This window comes from Halichoerus grypus, chromosome 10, assembly GCF_964656455.1.
Source record: "Halichoerus grypus chromosome 10, mHalGry1.hap1.1, whole genome shotgun sequence".
In the NCBI taxonomy this organism is placed as follows: Eukaryota; Metazoa; Chordata; class Mammalia; order Carnivora; family Phocidae; genus Halichoerus; species Halichoerus grypus.
This window is the reverse complement of record NC_135721.1, coordinates 105268198-105289186: the sequence shown is the minus strand read 5'-3', so window position 1 is coordinate 105289186 and position 20989 is coordinate 105268198. Positions and strand designations below refer to the sequence as shown.

Genomic DNA, 20989 nt, shown 5'->3' with positions numbered 1-20989 from the left:
AGGGAGAATTTTCCTGAAGGATGTAACTTAATAATGCAAGCAGAGTAGGACTTACCCATCCAAAGTAGCCATTTTTTTCAAAAAGCAGTGTTCTACCATGGTGAGTTCTGTAGGCTGGCTCATTTCCCCCTTTAGGTTCCTGCCTTCCCCACTTCATTCCCAGCCACGTGTCCCAGGGCTCATCACTTGCACTTCAATACCACTAGCCATGAGCAGGCCATGGTAGATAAGTTGGGGTGATTTGTTGAATTGAAATAAGTTCTGCCATCACGGGAAGCAGTTTTGGAACTCGTGTTTTAACGATGCTTTTGGGGGACAGAGTCAAAGCCACTTGTGACAATCATTCTCATCTTACATTTTATAAAAATGTTTTCATATGACCTTCTGCTGTCTGTAATTACATGACAAAATATCACAAGGTTGGGCTCCAAATGACTTCTAGCTATTTCCTAATATATATTTTTCACGTACTACCAAGTAGAATATTGGGATAGCCATTTTCAGTAATGTCTGCCATGAACTTGGATGGCAATTCTAAGAAAAGTGTTGCGGGGCATTTCAGAATTGAAATGCATCATTGCAATGGTATGTGATGACTACTGAAGCAATTATTTTATAAAGACCAACACTTATTCAACAAACATTTATTAATGTTTATTCTACATAGAACACAGTGGACTAGCTGCTGGAAGGAATGGAGTAGAGATTTCATAAATTCCAGTGCACTTATTATTATTATTTACTGGTAGTATTGTACAAACTTAAAAGCTTTATTTATTTTAGACATATCTATTCACTCTGTGCCAGGAACTATTCTAAGCATTTTATAACTATTAACTTATTTGATCCTTTAAACAACCTTACAGTGTACATAATATTATGACACCCAGTACAGACACATCTTCATCTATAAAGATGAGGAAATTGAGGCAGAGAAGTAAGTGACTTGCCCAATACTACACTGCTAACAAGTGGCAAGGCCAGGGGTGCCGGGCTGGTGCAGTCCATTGAGCATCTGACTCTTGGTTTTGGCTCAGATTGTGATCTCAGGTTTGTGAGATTGAGCCCCGCATTGAGCTCTGTGCTTAGCACAGAGTCTGCTTGAGATTTTTTTCTCCCTGTCCGTCTGTTCCTCCTGCTTATCCCCCACCCTCTCTCTTAAATAAATAAATAAATCTTTAAAATAAGTGGCAAGGCCAGATTTTGACCCTGGGTAAGTTTGACTCCAAAATCTGTGCTTGAAACCACTGCACCAGTTAGCTACTGCTGCATAACGAACAACTCCCAAATTCAGTGGCTTACAACATCAACAATGACTCACTATTTTTCATGAGTCATTTGGTTAGCTGGGTAGTTCCTTCATGTGTTTGTGGTCAGCTGGGCCTGGCTGGTCTAGGAGATCCTTGCCTAGATGACCCAGCTCTCCTCTACATGGTGTCTCATCCTCCACAGTTGTAGCAGGGGTCTGAGAAAGAGAGGGAAAATTCGCAAATACCTTTTCAATCTTCCGCTTGCAGCAAATTTGCTACTGTCTCATTTGACCAAAGCAAATCACATGGTTATATCCATGTGGGAGGGCACTACAAAGGGGCATGGGCATTGAAAAGTATACAAATCGGGGCTTTTTAATATAATTAACCTACTGGGGTCATGGTTCAACACCATGCTATTTTTATCCTGCTTTCCAGACAGTTTCAACTTGATATTTCAGACCCCAGATGAGTTGTGAAAATGCTGAATCAAATGTAGCCTTGTTGGCTTAGGAAAGTCATAAAAGAACAGTAGAAAATGTGGAAAATGAAATGATGTTTATGATTATAGACTGATCCTGGGGAAACACCATCGGAAGTTCCGAGTGAAGCCAGGACAACTCCAGCAGAAAACGGAGTGAATCACACTACATCCCTGGCACCCAAACCACCCTCCCAGGCTCTCCACAGCCAACCAGCTCCAGGTAAACACTCTGAAAAGAGAGCTATACGACATGACTAAGAGCCTCCAATTTATTTGTGCCATTCAAAGAGATAGCATGAGCAAAGATGCAAGGACGTAGGAGGAGCTCCAGAAATGTGGAATGAATGAATGAATGCCAAGAGAGATTCATGAGTGCTCATCTTATGGTAACATAAGTTATCATCTTATGAAGCTACAACAAACCATTGCCCAGATCTCCATGTCTATTTAGTGATCAGTTATAATCCATGTGGGGGCAGGGTTTGTGAAGGGTTCTTCATGCAACTTATAAAGAGCTATGCTTGACAAGCTCATTCTTAGCTCTACCTTACAATGCCAAGAATTCCTTTCCATCTTTCTCCAACTTATTTTTCAATGGCCTTGGGTGTCCACCATGTGCTGAGCACTCTTTTCAGCCCTTCAAGTGGATTGACTCATTTCACCCTAGTGCCAGGGCTATGAGGGTAGCTTCTGTCATTATCCCCATTGGGATGAAGAAATTGGTTTTAAGATGGAGAAGTACTTCCTGAAGGCCACATAGCTAGTGAACAAGGAAGTCAGGATGGACACAGTTCCCTATGATCCCAGTTCTTGCTTTCAACTCTATTCCTACCAAAGGTCCAGTCTTGTCTCACTCCTTAGAAAAATCCTTTGATTTCTGTGCAGCTAACTTTGACCTTTGATCTAAGACTGCTTTAGGCAATTCTCTCTCCTATGTATGTCCCTTTTCCCCAGTAGATGGTAGGCTCCCCAGGCTTCAGTTTGATGCTTCCTTTGCACAGACCTGAGGAATAGCGTGTCCTTGATCACTTTTTGTTGAATGGGTTAATATAAAGTAAATAAAAGGGAGAAGAATTTCCTTCCATGAAGTTATGTCTTCCTTGTCTCCTTCCTTCCTCGTCCTACTACAGCATGGCAGTGACGAAATCCAGATTTTTTTGTTTGGAAGGGAAAGGGCATTTCTCATGAGGGAGAGTGGGATTTTTAAAAGAGCAAATCATTTTGAATTTGTATCAAGTGTGCATGAACTGGGCCCTGTGCTTTTAAGAAGGTTGTTGAGATCAATAACGATAAGAAGATGATTTGATCATAAAGAGTGATATTTTCAAATGAAGAGTTTTATATACCAAATACAAACATTTTGAGTGCTTCTGGAATATAAATAAGTCATTTAAATATATGAGTAAATATAGTCTTGTGCTTTGAAGAGTAAAAGAAAATTTGGCATTTTAGCACTTGATTTTTTTAACTTGATGTTTTGAAATAATTTGACTTACAGAATCACTTTTAAAAATGGCACAGAATCGCAAAACTGATCTCTTCTTCTCTAGGGTTAACATCTCTCAGAATCATGGTGCTGTTATCAGACCAGGATATTAACATTGGCACAGACCTCATTTGAACTTCACCTGCTTTCTACTAATGTCTTTTTCTTTTTTTTTTTTTTTTAAGTAGGCTCCACGCCCAGCATGGAGCTCAATGTGGGGCTTGAACTCATGACCCTGAGATCAAGACCTGAGCTGAAATTAAGAGTCCGACACTTAACCAACTGAGCCACCCAGGCGCCCCTTTACTAATGTCTTCTTATTGCTCCAGGTTCCAACTCAGGATCCCACATTGTATTTAATTGTCATGTCTCCTTAATCTCCTTGAATCTATGACAGTCCCTCAGTCTGTCCTGTCTTTTATGACCTTGACACTTTTGAAGAGTACTGGTCAGTTCTTTTGTGCAATATCCCTCAATTTGGGTTTGTCTGATGTTTTCTCGCAATTAGAGTGAAGTTTTGCATTTTGGGTGAGAATATCACAGAGACAAAACTGTCCCTCTCACTGCATCATATCAGGGGTACCTGATGTTAGTATTTCTCATTATCGACGATGTTGGAGCACTTGGTTGAGGTGGAGCTGGCCAGTTTTTTAAACTGAAAGTTCTCATTTCCCTTTTATAGATAATAGTTGTCTTGGGGGAGATTCTTTGAGCCTATGAAAATATCCTTTTTGTCCTTCAACTTATCTGATAATTTTGGTATCCCCCAGTGGATCTTGCCTGCCTCAGTTATTACGGCCTGCAGGTCAGCGTTTGATTTTTAAAAGTCCACTTGCCATTCCTGATCTTGCCAAAAGGTGGCAGTAGCATTGTTAAAATGGAATTTGTTGACCGTTTTGATTCAAAGTGGAGGGATGTCCTTTCTGTCTGTAAATGGAGCATATATAGACTTGCATTTAATTAGGTTTGCCTCAAAGTAACAAAATGAAGACATTGCTTCCAAGGGGGTTTTTTGCGAGTGATTTTCTCCTAGAATTTGTTATTTCTCCATAAAAAGACTTAGACTCAAGGGCCAAACTTAGTTGTTTTACGGGAAGAACACACTTTTTAAAGTTAAAGGAGGCTATTTCTTTTGTCTCTTTATTTCAGGTTCTGTAAAGGCACCTGCCAAAACAGAAGATCTTATTCAGAGTGTTTTAACAGGTAAATGCCACCTTCTTACCCCATGGAATTAGGCAGCTTAATATTATACAGCGTAAGTATTTAGAGAGAGATTGCCTCTCATCTCTGAAAAATATCATTAATATTTCTTTTCTGAAAACATCCACAGATAAATAATCCTAGTTCAAGCCACATTACACAATGTAATCATGTCATCACAGAGAAGTAACCATATTTGGTGGATAGGACTCTTGGTATAAAAATAATATAATTTCATAAGATATCAATATTAGAATCAAAGGATAGTTTCATACAGGAAATATGACCCAGGGAACAGGAATACACACCTTCCCAAAGTGCCGATAATTAGCCGTATTTTAGAAATGCAGAATGTGAACCATTTGGGACCACAAAATACAGAATGTTTAAGAACTATGATCCCGTTGGAAAATAATTTATATTTGGTTAGTTCCTTAAACTAGTGGGACCAAAACTGGTACGCAATTTCTTTAATACAATGAGCAGCATGTAGCAGAATCTTCGAAATGTTTACAATATTTGGCCCAATACACAGAAGAAATGCAAACACATGTTCACCAAAAGCAGCACTCTTGGTAATAGCCAAAAACTATGAACAACCCAGATGTCCATAAACAGTAGTGTAGATAAATAAATTGTGGTATAGTCACAGAATAAAATAGGGTACAGCTGTAGGGATAAATAAGCTATGATCATACACAACATGGATAAAATTCACATGCACAATATGGGGGTAAAGAGGCCAGACACAAGAGAGCACATTCTTTGTAATTCCTGCTACATACAGCTAAAAACCGGCAAAATGAATCCGTCCGTTAGAAACACGGATTCGGATTATACTTGGGAGGGGAGAGAGAATGCAAAACCCAAAAAGAGGATCTCCGGGGCACTGATAATATTCTGATCTTGATCTGAGTGGTGGTTACGAAAGTCTGTTCACTCTGGGAAAATGTATAGGGGGGTGGATTTATGATTTATGCACTTTTATGTGTGTATATTTCACCAATATGTAAAATCTGCATCGAATAATTACTTGAGGAATGTATTAAAACATGTTCTAAAAGATTTAATTCCATGGGCAACAATATAATGTTAACACATAAAACAAGAGACAGTCCAATGTTATTTTAAAATACATAAATGTGTAGGGAAAAGACAGTGGATATGTACCAAAGTTATTAGCGGTGAGGATCTCTGGGTGGCTTGTTTATGAGTGATACTTGTTTCTTTATGTAAATGAACATTCCCTTTATGCTTAAGAGCCTATTCAAAGAATAGCCTTTTATCCCAGACTTTTAAAAAAAATAGTACTTTCTGTGGAATTTTTTTTTTAATCATAGGTTGGAACATCTTGAACCCTCTTGCTAAACCTGCTGTTGCTGGAGTGCTCTATACCATTTTAATGAAGTGGGATTGAATCTGTTACCCAAAATGTAGCAATTCCTTAGGATTATAAATTCGTAGCATAATAAGTTATTATGCAACCATAATGAGTCCATTTGGGCCTGAGGGAAACCATTAGATAAATGTACCTGATTCTCTTCCTGGCCTCTTTCTCAAAAGGAATCGAATGTCAGGAGAATAGACACATTATAAAAAAGGGGAACATGTTTCAATTGCTTAATGACCTTAACATTGAAGCACATGAATTATTATTCTGATTTCAGTGTTTATCCACTATATAACTCATTTCGATTCAGGTCTGTTGTTGTTCATGGCATATATTATTTCTGAGTCTCCTGACAGTTCTAAATATTTATGATAACATATTTTTGTTCCCAGAAGCAGAAAGTTCAAATGAAAGGATGGAAACATGTGAATTGTGACTTAAGTTAGGTCCAAACAAATGATAATTCATTGAAGTTAAGACACCATCAATTTGAAGGCACCCCACTATTCATGGATTGCTAAGAAAGAAAAGCACCAACAAGTTGTGATTGTACAAAGCATCTTAATTTCAGAAATGTTTGCATACTTTAAAATGCGTATTCTAGAATTGATGAACTATGTCGGTAAAATACAGAACGTTTTAAGGTCCAGGTCTGTCACATTACATGTTTTCTAAGCACTGGATTAAATACCTCATAGTAATGGATGCTACCACTAACCCTGATGGTGCCTTTGGGCAAATCCCATCAAGGGACCTGCCCCCACTTCGGTGCTTTTTCCTGGAACACTGTTGTGATAAATCCAAACCTACAAAGTCTCTGGTGTGAAGAGTGCCCCTTCGAGACCATGCTGTATGTACGATCATTTGTTAAGCCTCAACAGGCACACTGCCAGAAAGTGTGTTCAGTACTTTGCATGATTCTTTCATTTCGTCATCACAACAACCCTAACAAGTAGTGGAAATACTGAGGCCCTTAAAGTGGATCCTGTTGGTGCCCATCCCTTTCCCATCTGGTGCACCCATGCTCCAGCTGTGGTTGAGAGTTGCTGCTAACAGCTCATAGCTTCCCCTTCTCTTTAAAATTGCCCTAAGCCCAGAGGAAGACCCCTCACCAGGAGGTTATGCCTTCCTTCCCTGACCTTCTCAATGTGCAAAAGGCTGGTCTTCTTGCCTCAAGGTGAGACCCACTCTGTCATCCTCCAGAGCTCCCACCCACAGGCAGAAGCCAGGCTCCTGCGGAGACCATACCATTGCTCAGCTCCTTCCCCTTCCTTGTCTGCTGCACTCTCTTCCTCCCCCTGAGCCCTTCTCAGTAAGTCACATACACTCGAATCCCACCCCCCTCAGGCTCTGTTTCTAGGGAAGCCAAACTTTCCAAAAAAAATTATGAGTTAAGAAATTGGGTCTTTGAGAAATTTGGTGATGGAATCGCAGAAGTTACCAAGTGCCAGCCTGGAACCAAGATATGTTTGACATCCAAGCTCTGCTCGGAAGCTCCAGTTGGCTGGGATCAAACAAATATTGCCTGAGAAGCAGGTTGCTACTCCTCTTTACATCTGTGTTTGCAGTCCTTCCACGTCTGTTAGCTCTTATACTCATTTGTTGCAGAAGTGGAAGCCCAGACCATCGAAGAGCTAAAGCAGCAGAAATCGTTTGTGAAACTTCAAAAGAAGCACTACAAAGAAATGAAAGACCTGGTTAAAAGACACCACAAGAAAACCACTGACCTAATCAAAGAACACACTACAAAGTATAATGAGATTCAGAATGACTACTTGAGAAGGAGGGCAGCTTTGGAAAAGACAGCCAAAAAGGACAGTAAGAAAAAGTAAGTTGAGTATTTCTACTTTGTTTCATAGTGTGAAGGAAAAGAGTCCTTTACGTGGATTTTTCAGTATTTTACACCATATTTTGGATCCAGGGCAAGAAGGAAGGCCACCTCAGCTCAGTTTTGCTTGTGGACTAAATTTCTTTATTTGCCTGCCTCCTAAGAATAGATATACAGGAAGTCCTACCCTTGGGTTCTGGCCTGTGGGCCCAATACCAGTTGGCTGACTTCCCATATTACAGCTGTTAACCTGGCAGGTATACAGTTTTGCTGTGTTCTAGAACCTAGTTGAAGAGGTGACTTGTTATAGAAAAGAGCTGCCTTTGCTGAAACCCACAGAGGCTTGTACAGGTAACCCTTGTGTTTGGGTCTAGGGGTCCCCATAGCCCCATGTACCCGGACCTTGACAAGGAGAAGCATCTCTCACACATTCATTCAACCAACATTTATTGAGTGCCTACTGTGTGCCCTGGGGACACAGCAGTGACCATGACCTTTGCAGTTATCACCCATAAGTAGCTAGCATGGCAATGCAGGGAACTACGTGATCATGCAAGCCACCTGCCACTGAGCTGAGTCAGATAGGCTCTATTCCATCCTTTCTTTCACTTCCTTACGGAATAATCTTAGCTTGATGCCAGGTTAGAGAGAGATGTAAGAGGCAATTTCAGATCCACATTGTGACATACGATTGAATATGTGCTTAACTTAACGGCACAATCAAAACCCAGTAGTTGGGTTTTAAAAAGCAACAACATCACTATTTCTTAGAATTAGAATAGTCTTAGAAGCCATCGAGGTGAACTGCTGCCACTTCTTCAGGGAGGAAGCCAAAAGCTCAAAACATTTACACAATTACACAATTACAATTACACAGTTACACAATGGTTCGGGCAAAGCTTGGCCTAAAACTTCTAAATTTCTGTTGTAGTGATATATATGTGTTTGTTTATTCACGTATTTGTTTACCTAGAGGTCATATCCTGAAAACTTCTAATAGAGTATGGAAGTAATTCATCGTAGAAGACTTATGTAAAAATCCTATGAAAATAGAAAAAGGGAAGCAACACACATACACACAATCTGAGTGGCTACCAGTTATCAAGACCCACTGTCCAATATGGCAGCCACTAGCCACATGTGGTTTTTGAGCCCCTTGAGAAGTGGCTCGTGGAAGTTGAAATGTGCTGTAAGTCTAAAATACATACCAAATTTCAAAGACTTTATTAAAAAAAAAAGAATATAAAATAGCTCATATTTTATATTGACTTACATTGATTTTACTTTAATTACATGTTGAAATGATAATATTTTAGGTATACTAGGCTCCATACAATGTGTTATTAAAATTAATTTCACTCACTTCTTTTTACTTTTCAAGTTAGCCACTAAAAATTTTAAATCACATATGTGGAAAAGATCAAATACGTGGCCCATGTTGTATTTCTACTGGATGGTATCAGCCATTTAATGTAATTTCTATCCTTGAACACTGAATTTTAGCTCTTAGTTTCTGAGAAAAGGGAATATGGGCTAGATAATTCTCCTTATCTGATTAAAGCAAACTTGCTTGTTTTTCTAAGAGTGACAAACATTTTCCTGGTATTAAATTACAGAATTCATCTCATGGATCTTATACAGTAAGTAGTAGAAAACAGAGGATAATGTCTTCAACCCTCTTTTTACAGAAGATACAGAAACACTGTTTCCTTGGTTATTTTTTTATATTTTTCTTCAAAAAATAAATAAACAAAAATCCCTAAGCATCTAGTATCAAAAGAGGTACATCAAGAGAAACTTCTCTTTAAGAGGCAAAGCACTGAGGTCTGATTATGTCCATCTCTCTCCCATCACCTTTGATACACATTAAAATCCTGAAAATACCTCAGAGTAATAAATGGGAATTATTGTCCATTAGGTTAGTTTCTTATTAAAATACCCAATGTCTCAACTGAGCTTTCCACATCCTGGAAAGAGCAGATCAATCACGGGCATGCAGTGTTTGTGTTGTTTTTAACAGCACAGCCTTTGCCTTACTCTAGATGTCTGTCCTTTGATGAGCTGCTCTGGGCTCCCCCCTACTGTGTCCTTAGGCAGATTGTCTCACTGAACCTCAGTTTCCTCAAATGCAAACTGGAGATGGCCACACCTACTTGTTGGGTTGCTGTGAAAACCAAAAGTAGAGAGTGCCTGGTAAATGTTGCATGGTCAGTAACTGTTGACCTGTGGCCTCTGCTGTGGTGATTGTGGTGGTTGTGGTGGTTGTGGCTGATTAAAGGGATGTCTGTATGTTCTGGTTACACTGACTTCCTGCTACCAAAGACAATAAATGTATCTCATGTTCAGGCCAAGATGGAGGTCACCTCGCTGATGCTACTTATTGTGATATTGACAAATCATCTTGTATTCATGCCAGGATGGACGGCCACCTCAATGCTGCCATGCCATTCTGATGTATCAGGTGCCCTGAGCCTTGCAGAGTGTTCATTCTCATTTAGCATTGCACATTAAAATGCAAATAGAAACTTTTGAGGGAATTCTGCATCCCTTATTTGCCACAATAGGATCCTAACACCAACTTCAACCAACTGCCTCTCCTGAGGTACCATCAATGCTGGCCTAAGTCAAAGTGAAAGCAACAGGAATTAGGGCCAGCTGATTCAAGAAACTTCCACCTGTTCCGCCTGGCCACAAGCGAAAAACATGGAGGCAGAATCTGATGTGCTAGATATCTTAGGTGGTTTAGTTTTGTTTCTGCAGAAGTTTCCATATGAATGAAGAAAACAGACCTGCTCTTAGTACCCCATTCCCAACACCATCTCCTTTTCTGTGTGCCCTAAAAAAAGTAAGAGCACAAAATTTGAAGGAATCACACCATATGTTTTAGCATAATAAGTTAGTGAGAATTGCTTTGATTTATTTCAAGATTACTCCTAAACTTCTCAAAATCTGCATAATTCTCTGACTATGAACAACTCAAAGAAAGTCACTGTGCACAGAGTAAGCACTCAATAAGTATTTTTCAATGAACTCACGCATCCTCCTTTCTCTTGTAACTTAACCATTTGGAGGAAAGTGCCATTTTGGGTAGAGCTATCCATGAAGTTGGTACATCCCCCAAAGAAACTTATTTTAATAATGTATCTTTGCTATTAAAAGATGTCAAGAAACAGAACATGTCAGCTGGGGGAGGGGTCTGCACATGCTCTCTGTTTTCTATCCATCACCCAGATGCAAAATTCAACACCTCTTAAACTTTCCTGACAGAATCCAATCAATGTCGAGTGTACTGAAGTCGTTATAGGACATTAAGTAGCCGAGAATTACATTATACATGTCTTGTTAAAAAATTAAAAGATAAAAGCCTTAAAAGATCCTTATTAGACATTGTTTTTCCCTAGGCGGGGGTGGGAGGATTATCATTCTCTCCACCACTACCACAGGGTCCCCAGCCTCCTGGCTTTCTTTCTCTGTCCCTACATGAAATCTCACAAATGTCATCCACTCTGTGTTTGGAGACCCTCCACTGCTAAGCTTGTCCTTAGGGTATCAGCCTCTATCTCAAGTGGTTTGTTAAAACATTTATTTCCCAACACAACACTCTATCTAGGAGGAACTGTGGTATGCAATGTTCCCTCCACCTTGTTATGACCTGCCTGTTTTGTGAGTCAAGCTCTGTGTCTCTGCAGATCAGATCCCAGCAGTCCTGACCATGGTTCATCAACGATTGAGCAAGATCTTGCTGCCCTAGATGCTGAAATGACCCAAAAGTTAATAGACTTGAAGGACAAACAACAGCAGCAGCTGCTTAATCTTCGACAAGAGCAGTATTATAGTGAAAAATACCAGAAGCGAGAACATATTAAACTGGTAAGCCCAAGAAATGCTGTTGTGTTTGTATAGCTGGAACCCTCTTTTCTATAGAAAACTCTTGATGCTCTTCGATAACTTTAAAGAGAGACAGTGGGGACTCCTGGGTGGTTCAGTTGATTGGGCAGCTGCCTTCGGCTCAGGTCATGATCCTGGAGTCCCAAGACTACCCTGCTCAGTGGAGAGTCTGCTTCTCCCTCTCCCCCTCCCCCTGCTCCTGTTCTCTCTCTCCCTCACTCACTCTCTCTCAAATAAATAAATAAAATCTTAAAAAAAAAAAAAATAGAGACAGTGGCGGGTCTGGCTGGCACCTTCCTCTGGCTTCCTTAGCCAATAATCTTATCTTGATGCCAGGTTATAGAGAGAGGTAAGATGCATTTCTCCGATACATATTGTGGTGTGCTTTAATGCGTGCTTAACTTAAAAACACAATCAAAACCCAGTACCTGGGCTTTAAAAAGCAACAAAATAATTTCTTAGAACTTGAAATTGCATAAGGGCACCTAGTGTCCGCCACACTAATATTTTATAAGCTCCACTCTTCCAGCGTCTTCACCAAGCTCCTCTCTGTTCCCCAATGATGCTATGTTTTATTGTTTTATTTTCACTAACTTATTTTGGGGTTATTATAGTTTTTTTGGGGGAGATTCTTTGAACTCTCACAAGGAATTAATAAAAAAACAATGCTTATTTTGGTTCAAGAAAATTAACAACATGCTACAAATAAATATTCACTATTTTTGGTGTCAATGGGCCTTGCAGACACTACACAATACTGTCCACTCTCCTGCATTTAGAAGAGTGTCTGGCCAGTCTGGGATATTGTCTACCCAATTGCTGAGGCCCCCTGTGGAAGGAAATGCCATAGTCCCTCTTAGTGATCAGTTTTGTCCTCCAAAAGGTTTTCTTGAAGGTTGTGACAACTGTTGTTGATGCCTTGAGGTCATGATAAATATGTGGTGACAGATTAAATGATCAAATGATAAAGTAGCCTTGAAAACAAGCCTGTGCCCCAAACAAAACAAATGAGTAAGCTAATAGAAATTGAAGTTGTGTAGCCAGAGTTTGTATGTGTTTTTATGTTTCTGCTTTGGAGATGGGTGGGTGGTTTAGCGATTGGTGGATGGTTTAGCCATCACAGCAAACTAGGTGATTCAGTGTCATGCTGTTGACTTAGTGCTGGTTCCCCAGTGATGATATGCAAACGAGTAGGCCAAAGTCACGTGAGGAGCTTATCAAACATCAGATTCCACTTGGCCAGTTATTTTCAACTTCAGCATGCATCAGAATCACTTGGAAGGCTGTTAAAACACAGATTGTTGGTCCTTGCTCCGAATTTCCAATTCATTAGGCCTCTTGTAGGGCTGGTGATTCTGATGCTTGAAGTCCCAGGACCACACTTTGAGGACTGCTGCCTGATCACTAAATGTAAGGCTTGAGGATTTATTTTTAACAATATCCATTTGATTTGGGGGGTGCAGGGGCTGCCTTATCTGTGAACCACTGAAATAAGATCTGAGCCATGAAGGAATGGTAGGTCAGAGATCAGGTTCAGTGTAAGGAAGGGATTGCCTGACAGGCCAGAGAAAGTCAAAGTAAATCTTAGTGAGAAATAATGGTTTTGAGACCTTGCTACCATGACAGCCATCTGATTTTCTCCAGTACCTCACCCATAGTACTCCAGAAAATAACAACAATAATAAAAATTAAAATAATAACCATGTATTAAGCATTCACCATAGGGGCCATACCTTGTGCTAAACCATTTACAGAAATTGTCTGATTTAATCCCTACAACAACCGCCACTGGAGTTTAGTATTATTGTCCGCTTATTTTACAAATAAAAAACAGAGCAATTCACAACTAGAAAATGATGAGGTTGGGATTTGAACCTTGGTCCTCTGACTCTAGAGGCCCTGCTTTCTAACCATTGTGCAGATACCTCTGGTAAATCAGATTTCAAACCAAACTTATCATAATGACCTCATATCTACTCACACAGGACATGCACAGCCAACTCCTTCATTACAATGACTGGGATACTGTACTGTCTCTTTCTCTTCAACAGCTTTATTATATATGCCATGCAATTCACTCCTTTAAGGTGTATAGTTCAGTGGTCTTTAGTATATTCATGGATATGTACAACCATCAGCACAATTTTAGAACATTTTTATCACCTCAAAAACAAACCCTCATTCATGCATTCATTAAACAAATACTTATTAGATACCTACTCAGTAAATATTTTCAAATAGAAGAGGGGAAAAAATGACAACAATCCGAGCCTTTATGGAGATTACATTCTAGATGAGGGGTCAGACCATGAACAAAATATGTTGGTAAGGGGCACCTGGGTGGCTCAGTCAGTTAAATGTCTGCCTTCAGTTCAGGTTGTGATCTTGGGATCCTGGGGTCGAGCCCCGAGTCGGGCTCCCTGCTCATCAGGGAGTCTGCTTCTCCCTCTCCCTCTGCCCCCTCCTGCCATCGTTCATTCTCTCTTTCTCTCAAATAAATAAAAGCTTTAAAAAAGTTGGTAAAATATATAGTATGTCAGGTGGTCCTAAGGGTTCGGAGAAAAATCAATGAGAAATGGAGAAATAGGGAGTGGGGATGGAGGGAAAGTTGAGAAACATGCTTTGAAATTTTAAATTGAGTAACCAGGAAGGATTCACTAAGAGGCAGCAGCTGACTTATGAGTGAAGGACTGACGTCTACAAACACATGAGGCTGGATTGTGCACAGCAGAAGGATTAGCAAATGCAAAGACTCTGGGTCAGGGATGGGGCTGTCTGTTGAGGGACCAGCAGGCTGGCTCTGTCTGAGGCTGTCCGAGATGGGACTTCTGGGGCTAGGGACAGATCTCTTAGAGTTGTAGACCTCTGTGTTTCATTCAGAGTGAAGTTGACGCCACTGGAAGGTTTTGCATGGAGGAGCGACATGACCTGAAGTAACCTTTACAAGGATCACTCTTCTAGTACATGATGAAGAGTAGGGTTCCAGGAGAGCAGAGTTCAGATGAATGGTGGTTCAAGGGGTTAGAAGTCCTGGGGTTCTCTGGCAGATGACTGCATTTGACAAATAGGGTGACTATTACTTGGAGGACTAGGCAATCCATCCATAATCATCCTGAGTTGCCCCAGAGTTCCAGCCCCTGGCAAGATTCCCTTCCCCGAGGAGAGAGACGCAGTAATTCAGAATAAGAGGAAAACTCGAGAGTCATGGGAGAGTCCCAAACCAAGAATTCAGAATGTGGATGAAAACAGAAGCCCAGACATGCCAGAAAGGCCTTTAGGGGAGCAGGGGGCAATACAAATGGCTGCAGAAATCCCAGGGAAGAGTTGCACAAGCTCAGCATCACAGGAGGAACACCTGGGCATGAGGCCCCACATCAGATCCCACTGGAGGAGGCCACAGAGAGTGGCTCAGCCGCTTTTCTCCTGGAGGGGAAGGTGGGCTGGGAACTAGGGAAGATCAAGCTGAGCTTCTAAGTGGAAAATTACTCCCCTGCAGGGACACTGGAACTGGAGAGGTAGTGGAACTCCTCCTGGAGGTGGCAGTCCAACAACAGGGGCTTCTACTCGCTTCTCCCTAAGAAGGAATGAGTGTGTCCATAATAAAAGCTTTGGGGCCCCTGGGCAGTTCAGTCAGTTGAGCGTCTGCCTTCAGCTCAGGTCATGATCCCAGGGTCCTGGGATCGAGTCCCGCATTGGGCTCCCGCTGCTTCTCCCTCTCCCTCTGCCTCTCCCCCCTGCTCGCGCTCTCTCACGCGCTCACTTGCTCTCTCAAATGAATAAATAAAATCTTAAAAAAAAAAAAGCTTTAAAGAGTTTTTCAGAAAAACATACACACATGTCTAAGCTGGTCTTGCCCTTTCAGGCCAAATATACTCAAAATACTCACCTTGTCACCTTTGTGATTGTGGATTTGGTTTCAGATAAAGTCCTGATGTCTTTGAACACAGTTGTATTCTTTGGTTAAGAAGGTGAAGGCCTAAACGCCTAGACTTTAGAACCACACAGAGTTTGTTTTATGGCCATTTGGAGGCATCCACAATTTCTACTACATGCCCTTAGCTGGCACATGTCAAAACTTTCTCTCACTCCATTTGTAACAACCAGAAATTGTTCTGCCAGGAAATCTTTTGACCGAGAGCACCCAGAAGTGTTAGTTCTATCTTTGGTTGTGGATCCGAGTTATGAACAGCCCTCTCAGGCTAAATTAGACAAATGGAAGTGTAATTAAAACGCAAGTAGGCCCCAGGTAAAAAGGAGTATTTGGGTGATGAGGAAAATTAAACAAGATATTTCATCTCCCAAAATTGCTTTGGGAATTAAATACAGATGTGTTTAGGTTAAGGTCTATACATTTCAAATGCTGGAACCCACAGTTCAAGGATTAAGAAAGAAAGCTTTACATCAATAAACTCCCTACCAAACGTTCAATAAAAATTCAATATTTGCGGGGCGCCTGGCTGGCTCAGTTGGTAGAGCATGTGACTCTTGATCTTCACATTGCAAGTACGAGTCCCACGTGGATGTAGAGGTTGATTAAAAATAAAATCTTAAAAAAAAAGTTAGTATTTGCAAAACACTGGAGATGAAGATGAAGAAGGTGTGGTTACCACACACTCAGGGAGCACGTATCCCAAAGCTATAATAGCATATGATAAATGAAATAATAAAGGTATCAGCAAATTAATACGAAAACCCGGATATGGGAGCAACTTATGTAACTCTATAAATTGATAAATACCAACAGAATATTTTTGAGGTAATTGTTCATAGGAGGTGTAAAATGCACACCAAGCTTCATAGACTGCATAGCTTCAAAGACATTTTTATACCTGTCTAAAGAAGAATCTTTACCCTTAAAACTCTCTATCCAAATAGCTCTGCAGCCTGGTTGTGCAAGTGTGGGTCCCAAATCACCTGGGAGCCTGTTAGACATTCAGTCTCCTGCCCCACCCCAGACCGGCTAGATCACAATTTGCATTTTAATAGGAGTCCCTGATGACTTGTTACACATTCAAGTTATAGAAGCACCATTTGAGAGCCATCGATCCTTATCTTTGCTCAAAATGCCTTTTGGAATAAGGCTAAAGTTACTTTTAGTTGAAATGGGAAATAGAGCATGTGCCCCATTATTCACAGCTTGATCAAGCTGGAGGGATACCTGTTGGTGCCAAAGGCACAGGGCCTATGGAAATCACTCCTGTCATTTCCTGCCTATACTGGCATCAGAAGAAAACAGTTACTTTCAGTTAGAGGTGAGTGAAAATAAAGATATAAATTCCCCAACCCCATTCAAGTTCTTGCACTCCCTGAAGTCTCTCCATAGATATTGTGAGGATCTGTGAACCCCAGTTGGGGACCCCTGTTCCAAGGATAAGGTTGGGGAATCTGCTCTAACTTAATCTGTTTTTCATCAACAGCCATAGGTTGACCCTGAGTTTGGTCATCCCATTAGGGTTAGGTTTTCATTTTAAAAGTGACTTTGGTATGGGGCACCTGGGTGGCTAGGTTGGTTAAGTGTCTGACTCTTGGTTTTGGCTCAGGTCATGATCTCGGGGTCGTGAGTTGAGCCCCATGTTGGGCTCCGCACTCAACAGGGAGTTTGCTCAAGATTCTCTCTCCCTCTCCCTCCGCCCCTCCCCCCCACTCACTTCCTCTCTCCCTCTCTCTCTCTAAAATAAATAAATAAATCTTTAAAAAATAATAAAAATAGAAATGACTTTGGTAAGTTAGAGAAAATCATAGGGGGTCCCTCTGGGGGCTCTTGATGACTGTCAGTAATGAGCCCCAACATCATATTCAAGCTTAAAAACCCATAGCATACTGAGAGGGGACTGGACTCCATGGTGATGTTGCTGGGGTGAGTTCTCAACTGCAGCGGTCCCGCCATTTTGTCTTCTCTCTTTTTCTTCTTTTTCATGGCTTCAAGAAAAGATTTCCTCTTTTTTTCTCACAGTTACCACACTATTTATCCTTTGCAGAGGCTTGTTTTGTTTTGCTTTGTTCCCTATGTTTTCTCCTCTTTCTCATATTTTAAGTCTCCCACTTGTGCCAGTCCCATTCATTTCTCCCTTCCTTCACATCAACATTAATGGCTGCTATTGTTTTTATACATCCTCCCACTTATCTCACTAGCAATCATTTTTGGGCCCTAAACCAACATTAGTATCCAGACCCACTGAGTTCCCCAAGTCCCTGCCAATCCTGGGGATTGAAAGATGTGTTTCACAGTGAAAGCTCTGGGTGAATCCTGACCAGCTACTAATGGATGGCCCATCAGGATGTAAGTAGTGATGAGTGGGGGTCTAGAGTCAAATGTCATTTCTGGCCACTGCTCTTCCACTGAGTAGCTGTGTGACCACTCTGAACTTTCATTTTCTCATCTGTCCAATGGATGTAAGAATAATCCTCACTTCACAGAAGCATAAGGAGGAATAATGAGATAATGTTCACAAATCATTGTTTTTAATGAAGGCTTTTTCTTTATTTTTATTTTTTTTAAGATTTTATTTATTTACTTGAGAAAGAGAGAATGAGAGACAGAGAGCACGAGAGGGAAGAGTGTCAGAGGGAGAAGCAGACTCCCTGCTGAGCAGGGAGCCAGATGTGGGACTCCATCCCGGGACTCCAGGATCATGACCTGAGCTGAAGGCAGTCGTTTAACCAACTGAACCACCCAGGCACCCAAGACTTTTTCTTTAGTAATACCTGAATTGACTAGGAAATCTTGACTTCAAATATAAATGTGTATTGCAGTTTTTGACATCCTGCTACAGCTTGATGGAGCTCATTGCCTTCCTTTTGATGATTTCTATGAGCACCGTTTGCTGTTGCAACCTGTAAAGAAGCCAACCTTGAATTTTCTCCCTTCTATGGTCAGCCAGCTGAAGTATATGGGCCAGGAGTAATTACAGTGTCAGGAAGTAAATCTACTGAGTTGTGGTAGTATTCTCTGTCTTCCTCCAATATTCTGGCTTTAACAAAGGATTATTTTGCCTGATAAATAAATGACTTAACTTTCCGAAAAACTTTATATTCTCCACCAAATAAGAAATGACAAATAAATAAAAGACTTTAGTAGTGAAATAAAGAATGAAAGAATTGTCAAAATGTGTTCTTATTTGTCAATTTTTCTGCTCACCATTGGGTAACCCTAATAGAGTGGATGTTGTTCTTTTCATATATATATGGTGGCTCTGCTTCTGGAGGTGTATATATATATATATATATATATATATATATATACACATATATATATGTGGATAGAAATTATCTTTATCTTAAATTCTATTGTTTTAATTATGAGCAGAAATGAGCATAGTTCCATGTGTGTATTGGCCATTTATATTCCTTTTTTTTTTTTTTTTGGACAGGAAGTAGGATTTATTGGTGGGCATGAATAAGAAGAGGGCAGTGCCAAGGCTCTCTTGAGTGCACCATTTGTCCAGGGGGCCATGATTGGGAATGTATTTCACCCCACAGCCATCTGGAATGAGCTGCTTTTCAGCCACCATGTCCTCAGTTCATTTGTATTAAACTTATTAAAGCCCCACTTCTTGGAAATGTGGCTCTCCTGGTGGTCAGGGACTTGAACTTGGCCCTGAATAGGGCCTTAATCACATGGTCCTTGTTCTGCACCTCGGTACTGATGGATATGGTGACTTGGCCAATATAGACCCTGGTCACTGTGCCCTGGGACTTTCCAAAGGCACTCTGAATACCTGTCTAGAGCCTAGATTGAGGATAGTACCATCAAAATTGAATGTCCATTGGAAAGGGCTGTCTCCAGGGTCCCTTAGGGCAACCGCTACGAACAACGGGCTGCATACACTACTGTTTGCAACCAATGCACACCAGGCCCCCAGGGAAGAGCATAGTCAGCTTAACTGGCTGTAGATTATAGTTTTTTTTTCTTTTTACAAACTGCCCATTCACATCCATCACCTACTTTTCTGTTGGATTGTCTCCTTTCCTTTTGACCCACAGAGTTCCTGTGGTATCTCTTCATTTATTATTTGGGGAGGTTGGGTGAGTTAGAGAGTGTGAAATACACTTATATAACCATTCATGCATCAAAAGTCATTGAAGGAGGCGCCTGGGTGGCTCAGTCGTTAAGCGTCTGCCTTCAGCTCAGGTCATGATCCCGGGGTCTTGGGATCGAGCTCTGCATCAGGCTCCCTGCTCAGTGGGGAGGCCTGCTTCTCCCTCTCCCAGTCCCTGTGCTTGTGTTCCTTCTCTGTCAAATAAATAAAAAATAAAATCTTTAAAAAAAAAAAAAGTCATTGAAGGCCTCCTGTGGTCATACTGGTGGGGGAATTCCTGTGGAATAAGCCTAAACATAGTCCCTGCCTTCAGGGGCTTACAGTGGTTAAGAGTACAGGTTGTGAAGTGAGACAGATCTACTAAGAGTATGCCCATCTTTATCAGGTAGCTTTGTTGCATAACAAACACCTCAAAACTTATTGCCTTAAAATGACAATTTGTTTAGCTCTTGATTCTGTGGGTAGCAATTTGAGCTTGACTCAACTGAATGGCTCCTCTAATCTTGGCTGGGCTCATTCATGTGTCTTGGCTGGAGTCATTCATGTTTCTCTGGTTCAGCTGCCCATCACCTAAGGGCTCTGCTTCTGGAAGTTGGCTGACTGTTGGCTGGGTCAAGACAGGTGACTGATCCACATCTCTCATCATCCAGCAGGCTACTCTGGGCTTGTTCATGTGGAAATTGAAAAGGATTCCACTTGAGAGCAGGAGGAAATGGACAAGGTGTTTTGAGAGGTCTTATAAACTTCTTCCTCATTCTTTGGTCAAAGCAAATCATAAGATTTGTCCAGATTCAAGGGATAGGGAAATAGATTCTATCTCTTGTTTAGGGGACCTGCAAGTGACATTACAAAAAGTGTGAATACAAGAAGTGGTGGAGAATTAGGGCAATAATCTACATACAGCCCTCATAATTTGGATGTGAGATGCAATAAAATAATCCAGGGAAACTTAACATGGTGCCTAGAAGATAGTCATCATTCTTTACCAAAAGACTATTTGCAGAGGATTTAAACTGAGAAGACATGACTTTTTTAGTTATATAACATTAGCTAAATCATTTCACCTCTTTTAGTGTCTGTATCCTCATTTTTAAAACAAAAAGTTTGTTCAAGAATGCTTGTAAAGTCTCCCTCTGACAGTAATGCTAGTTTCCTTTAATTATAGAATCAGAGATGACCCAACCCTCGGGCCTATTAAAATAATAATGAGGGATTTCAGTTTAAAGCAATAAACTTTGGTTTTTCTTTTGTGTGTGTACACAATATATCTTAATGTACTTTTATGTGTTAATTGGTAACTATTTAGGTAACATTAAGGAAGAAGTTAGGAAACAGAACCATCCCCAAAGGCAAAGAAAATAATAGTTTTGACTTGCGTCAACTTAAAAAACTTAGGGAACAGAAGGGATTCTGCTGGAAGGAAA

The 20989-nt window shown here is 40.7% G+C and overlaps 1 protein-coding gene and 1 pseudogene across 5 annotated transcripts in view; one reads left to right on the top strand and one right to left on the bottom strand.

The window, feature by feature from the left end:
* Window positions 1–20989, top strand: part of PLCB1 (phospholipase C beta 1) — a 663588-nt gene that overhangs the window by 551710 nt on the left and 90889 nt on the right. For all 5 annotated transcript variants that reach the window (XR_013441954.1, XM_036122370.2, XM_036122371.2 and 2 more), the window contains exons 24-27: window positions 1822–1954; window positions 4370–4423; window positions 7419–7638; window positions 11328–11508. Coding sequence is in view for 4 of the 5 variants with exons in the window: in XM_036122370.2 (XP_035978263.1) it covers window positions 1822–1954; window positions 4370–4423; window positions 7419–7638; window positions 11328–11508 (588 nt within the window). In the remaining variant the exon portion in view is untranslated. The remainder of the gene's footprint in view (window positions 1–1821; window positions 1955–4369; window positions 4424–7418; window positions 7639–11327; window positions 11509–20989) is intronic.
* LOC118554691 (small nucleolar RNA SNORA70) lies at window positions 19301–19419 on the bottom strand (annotated as a pseudogene).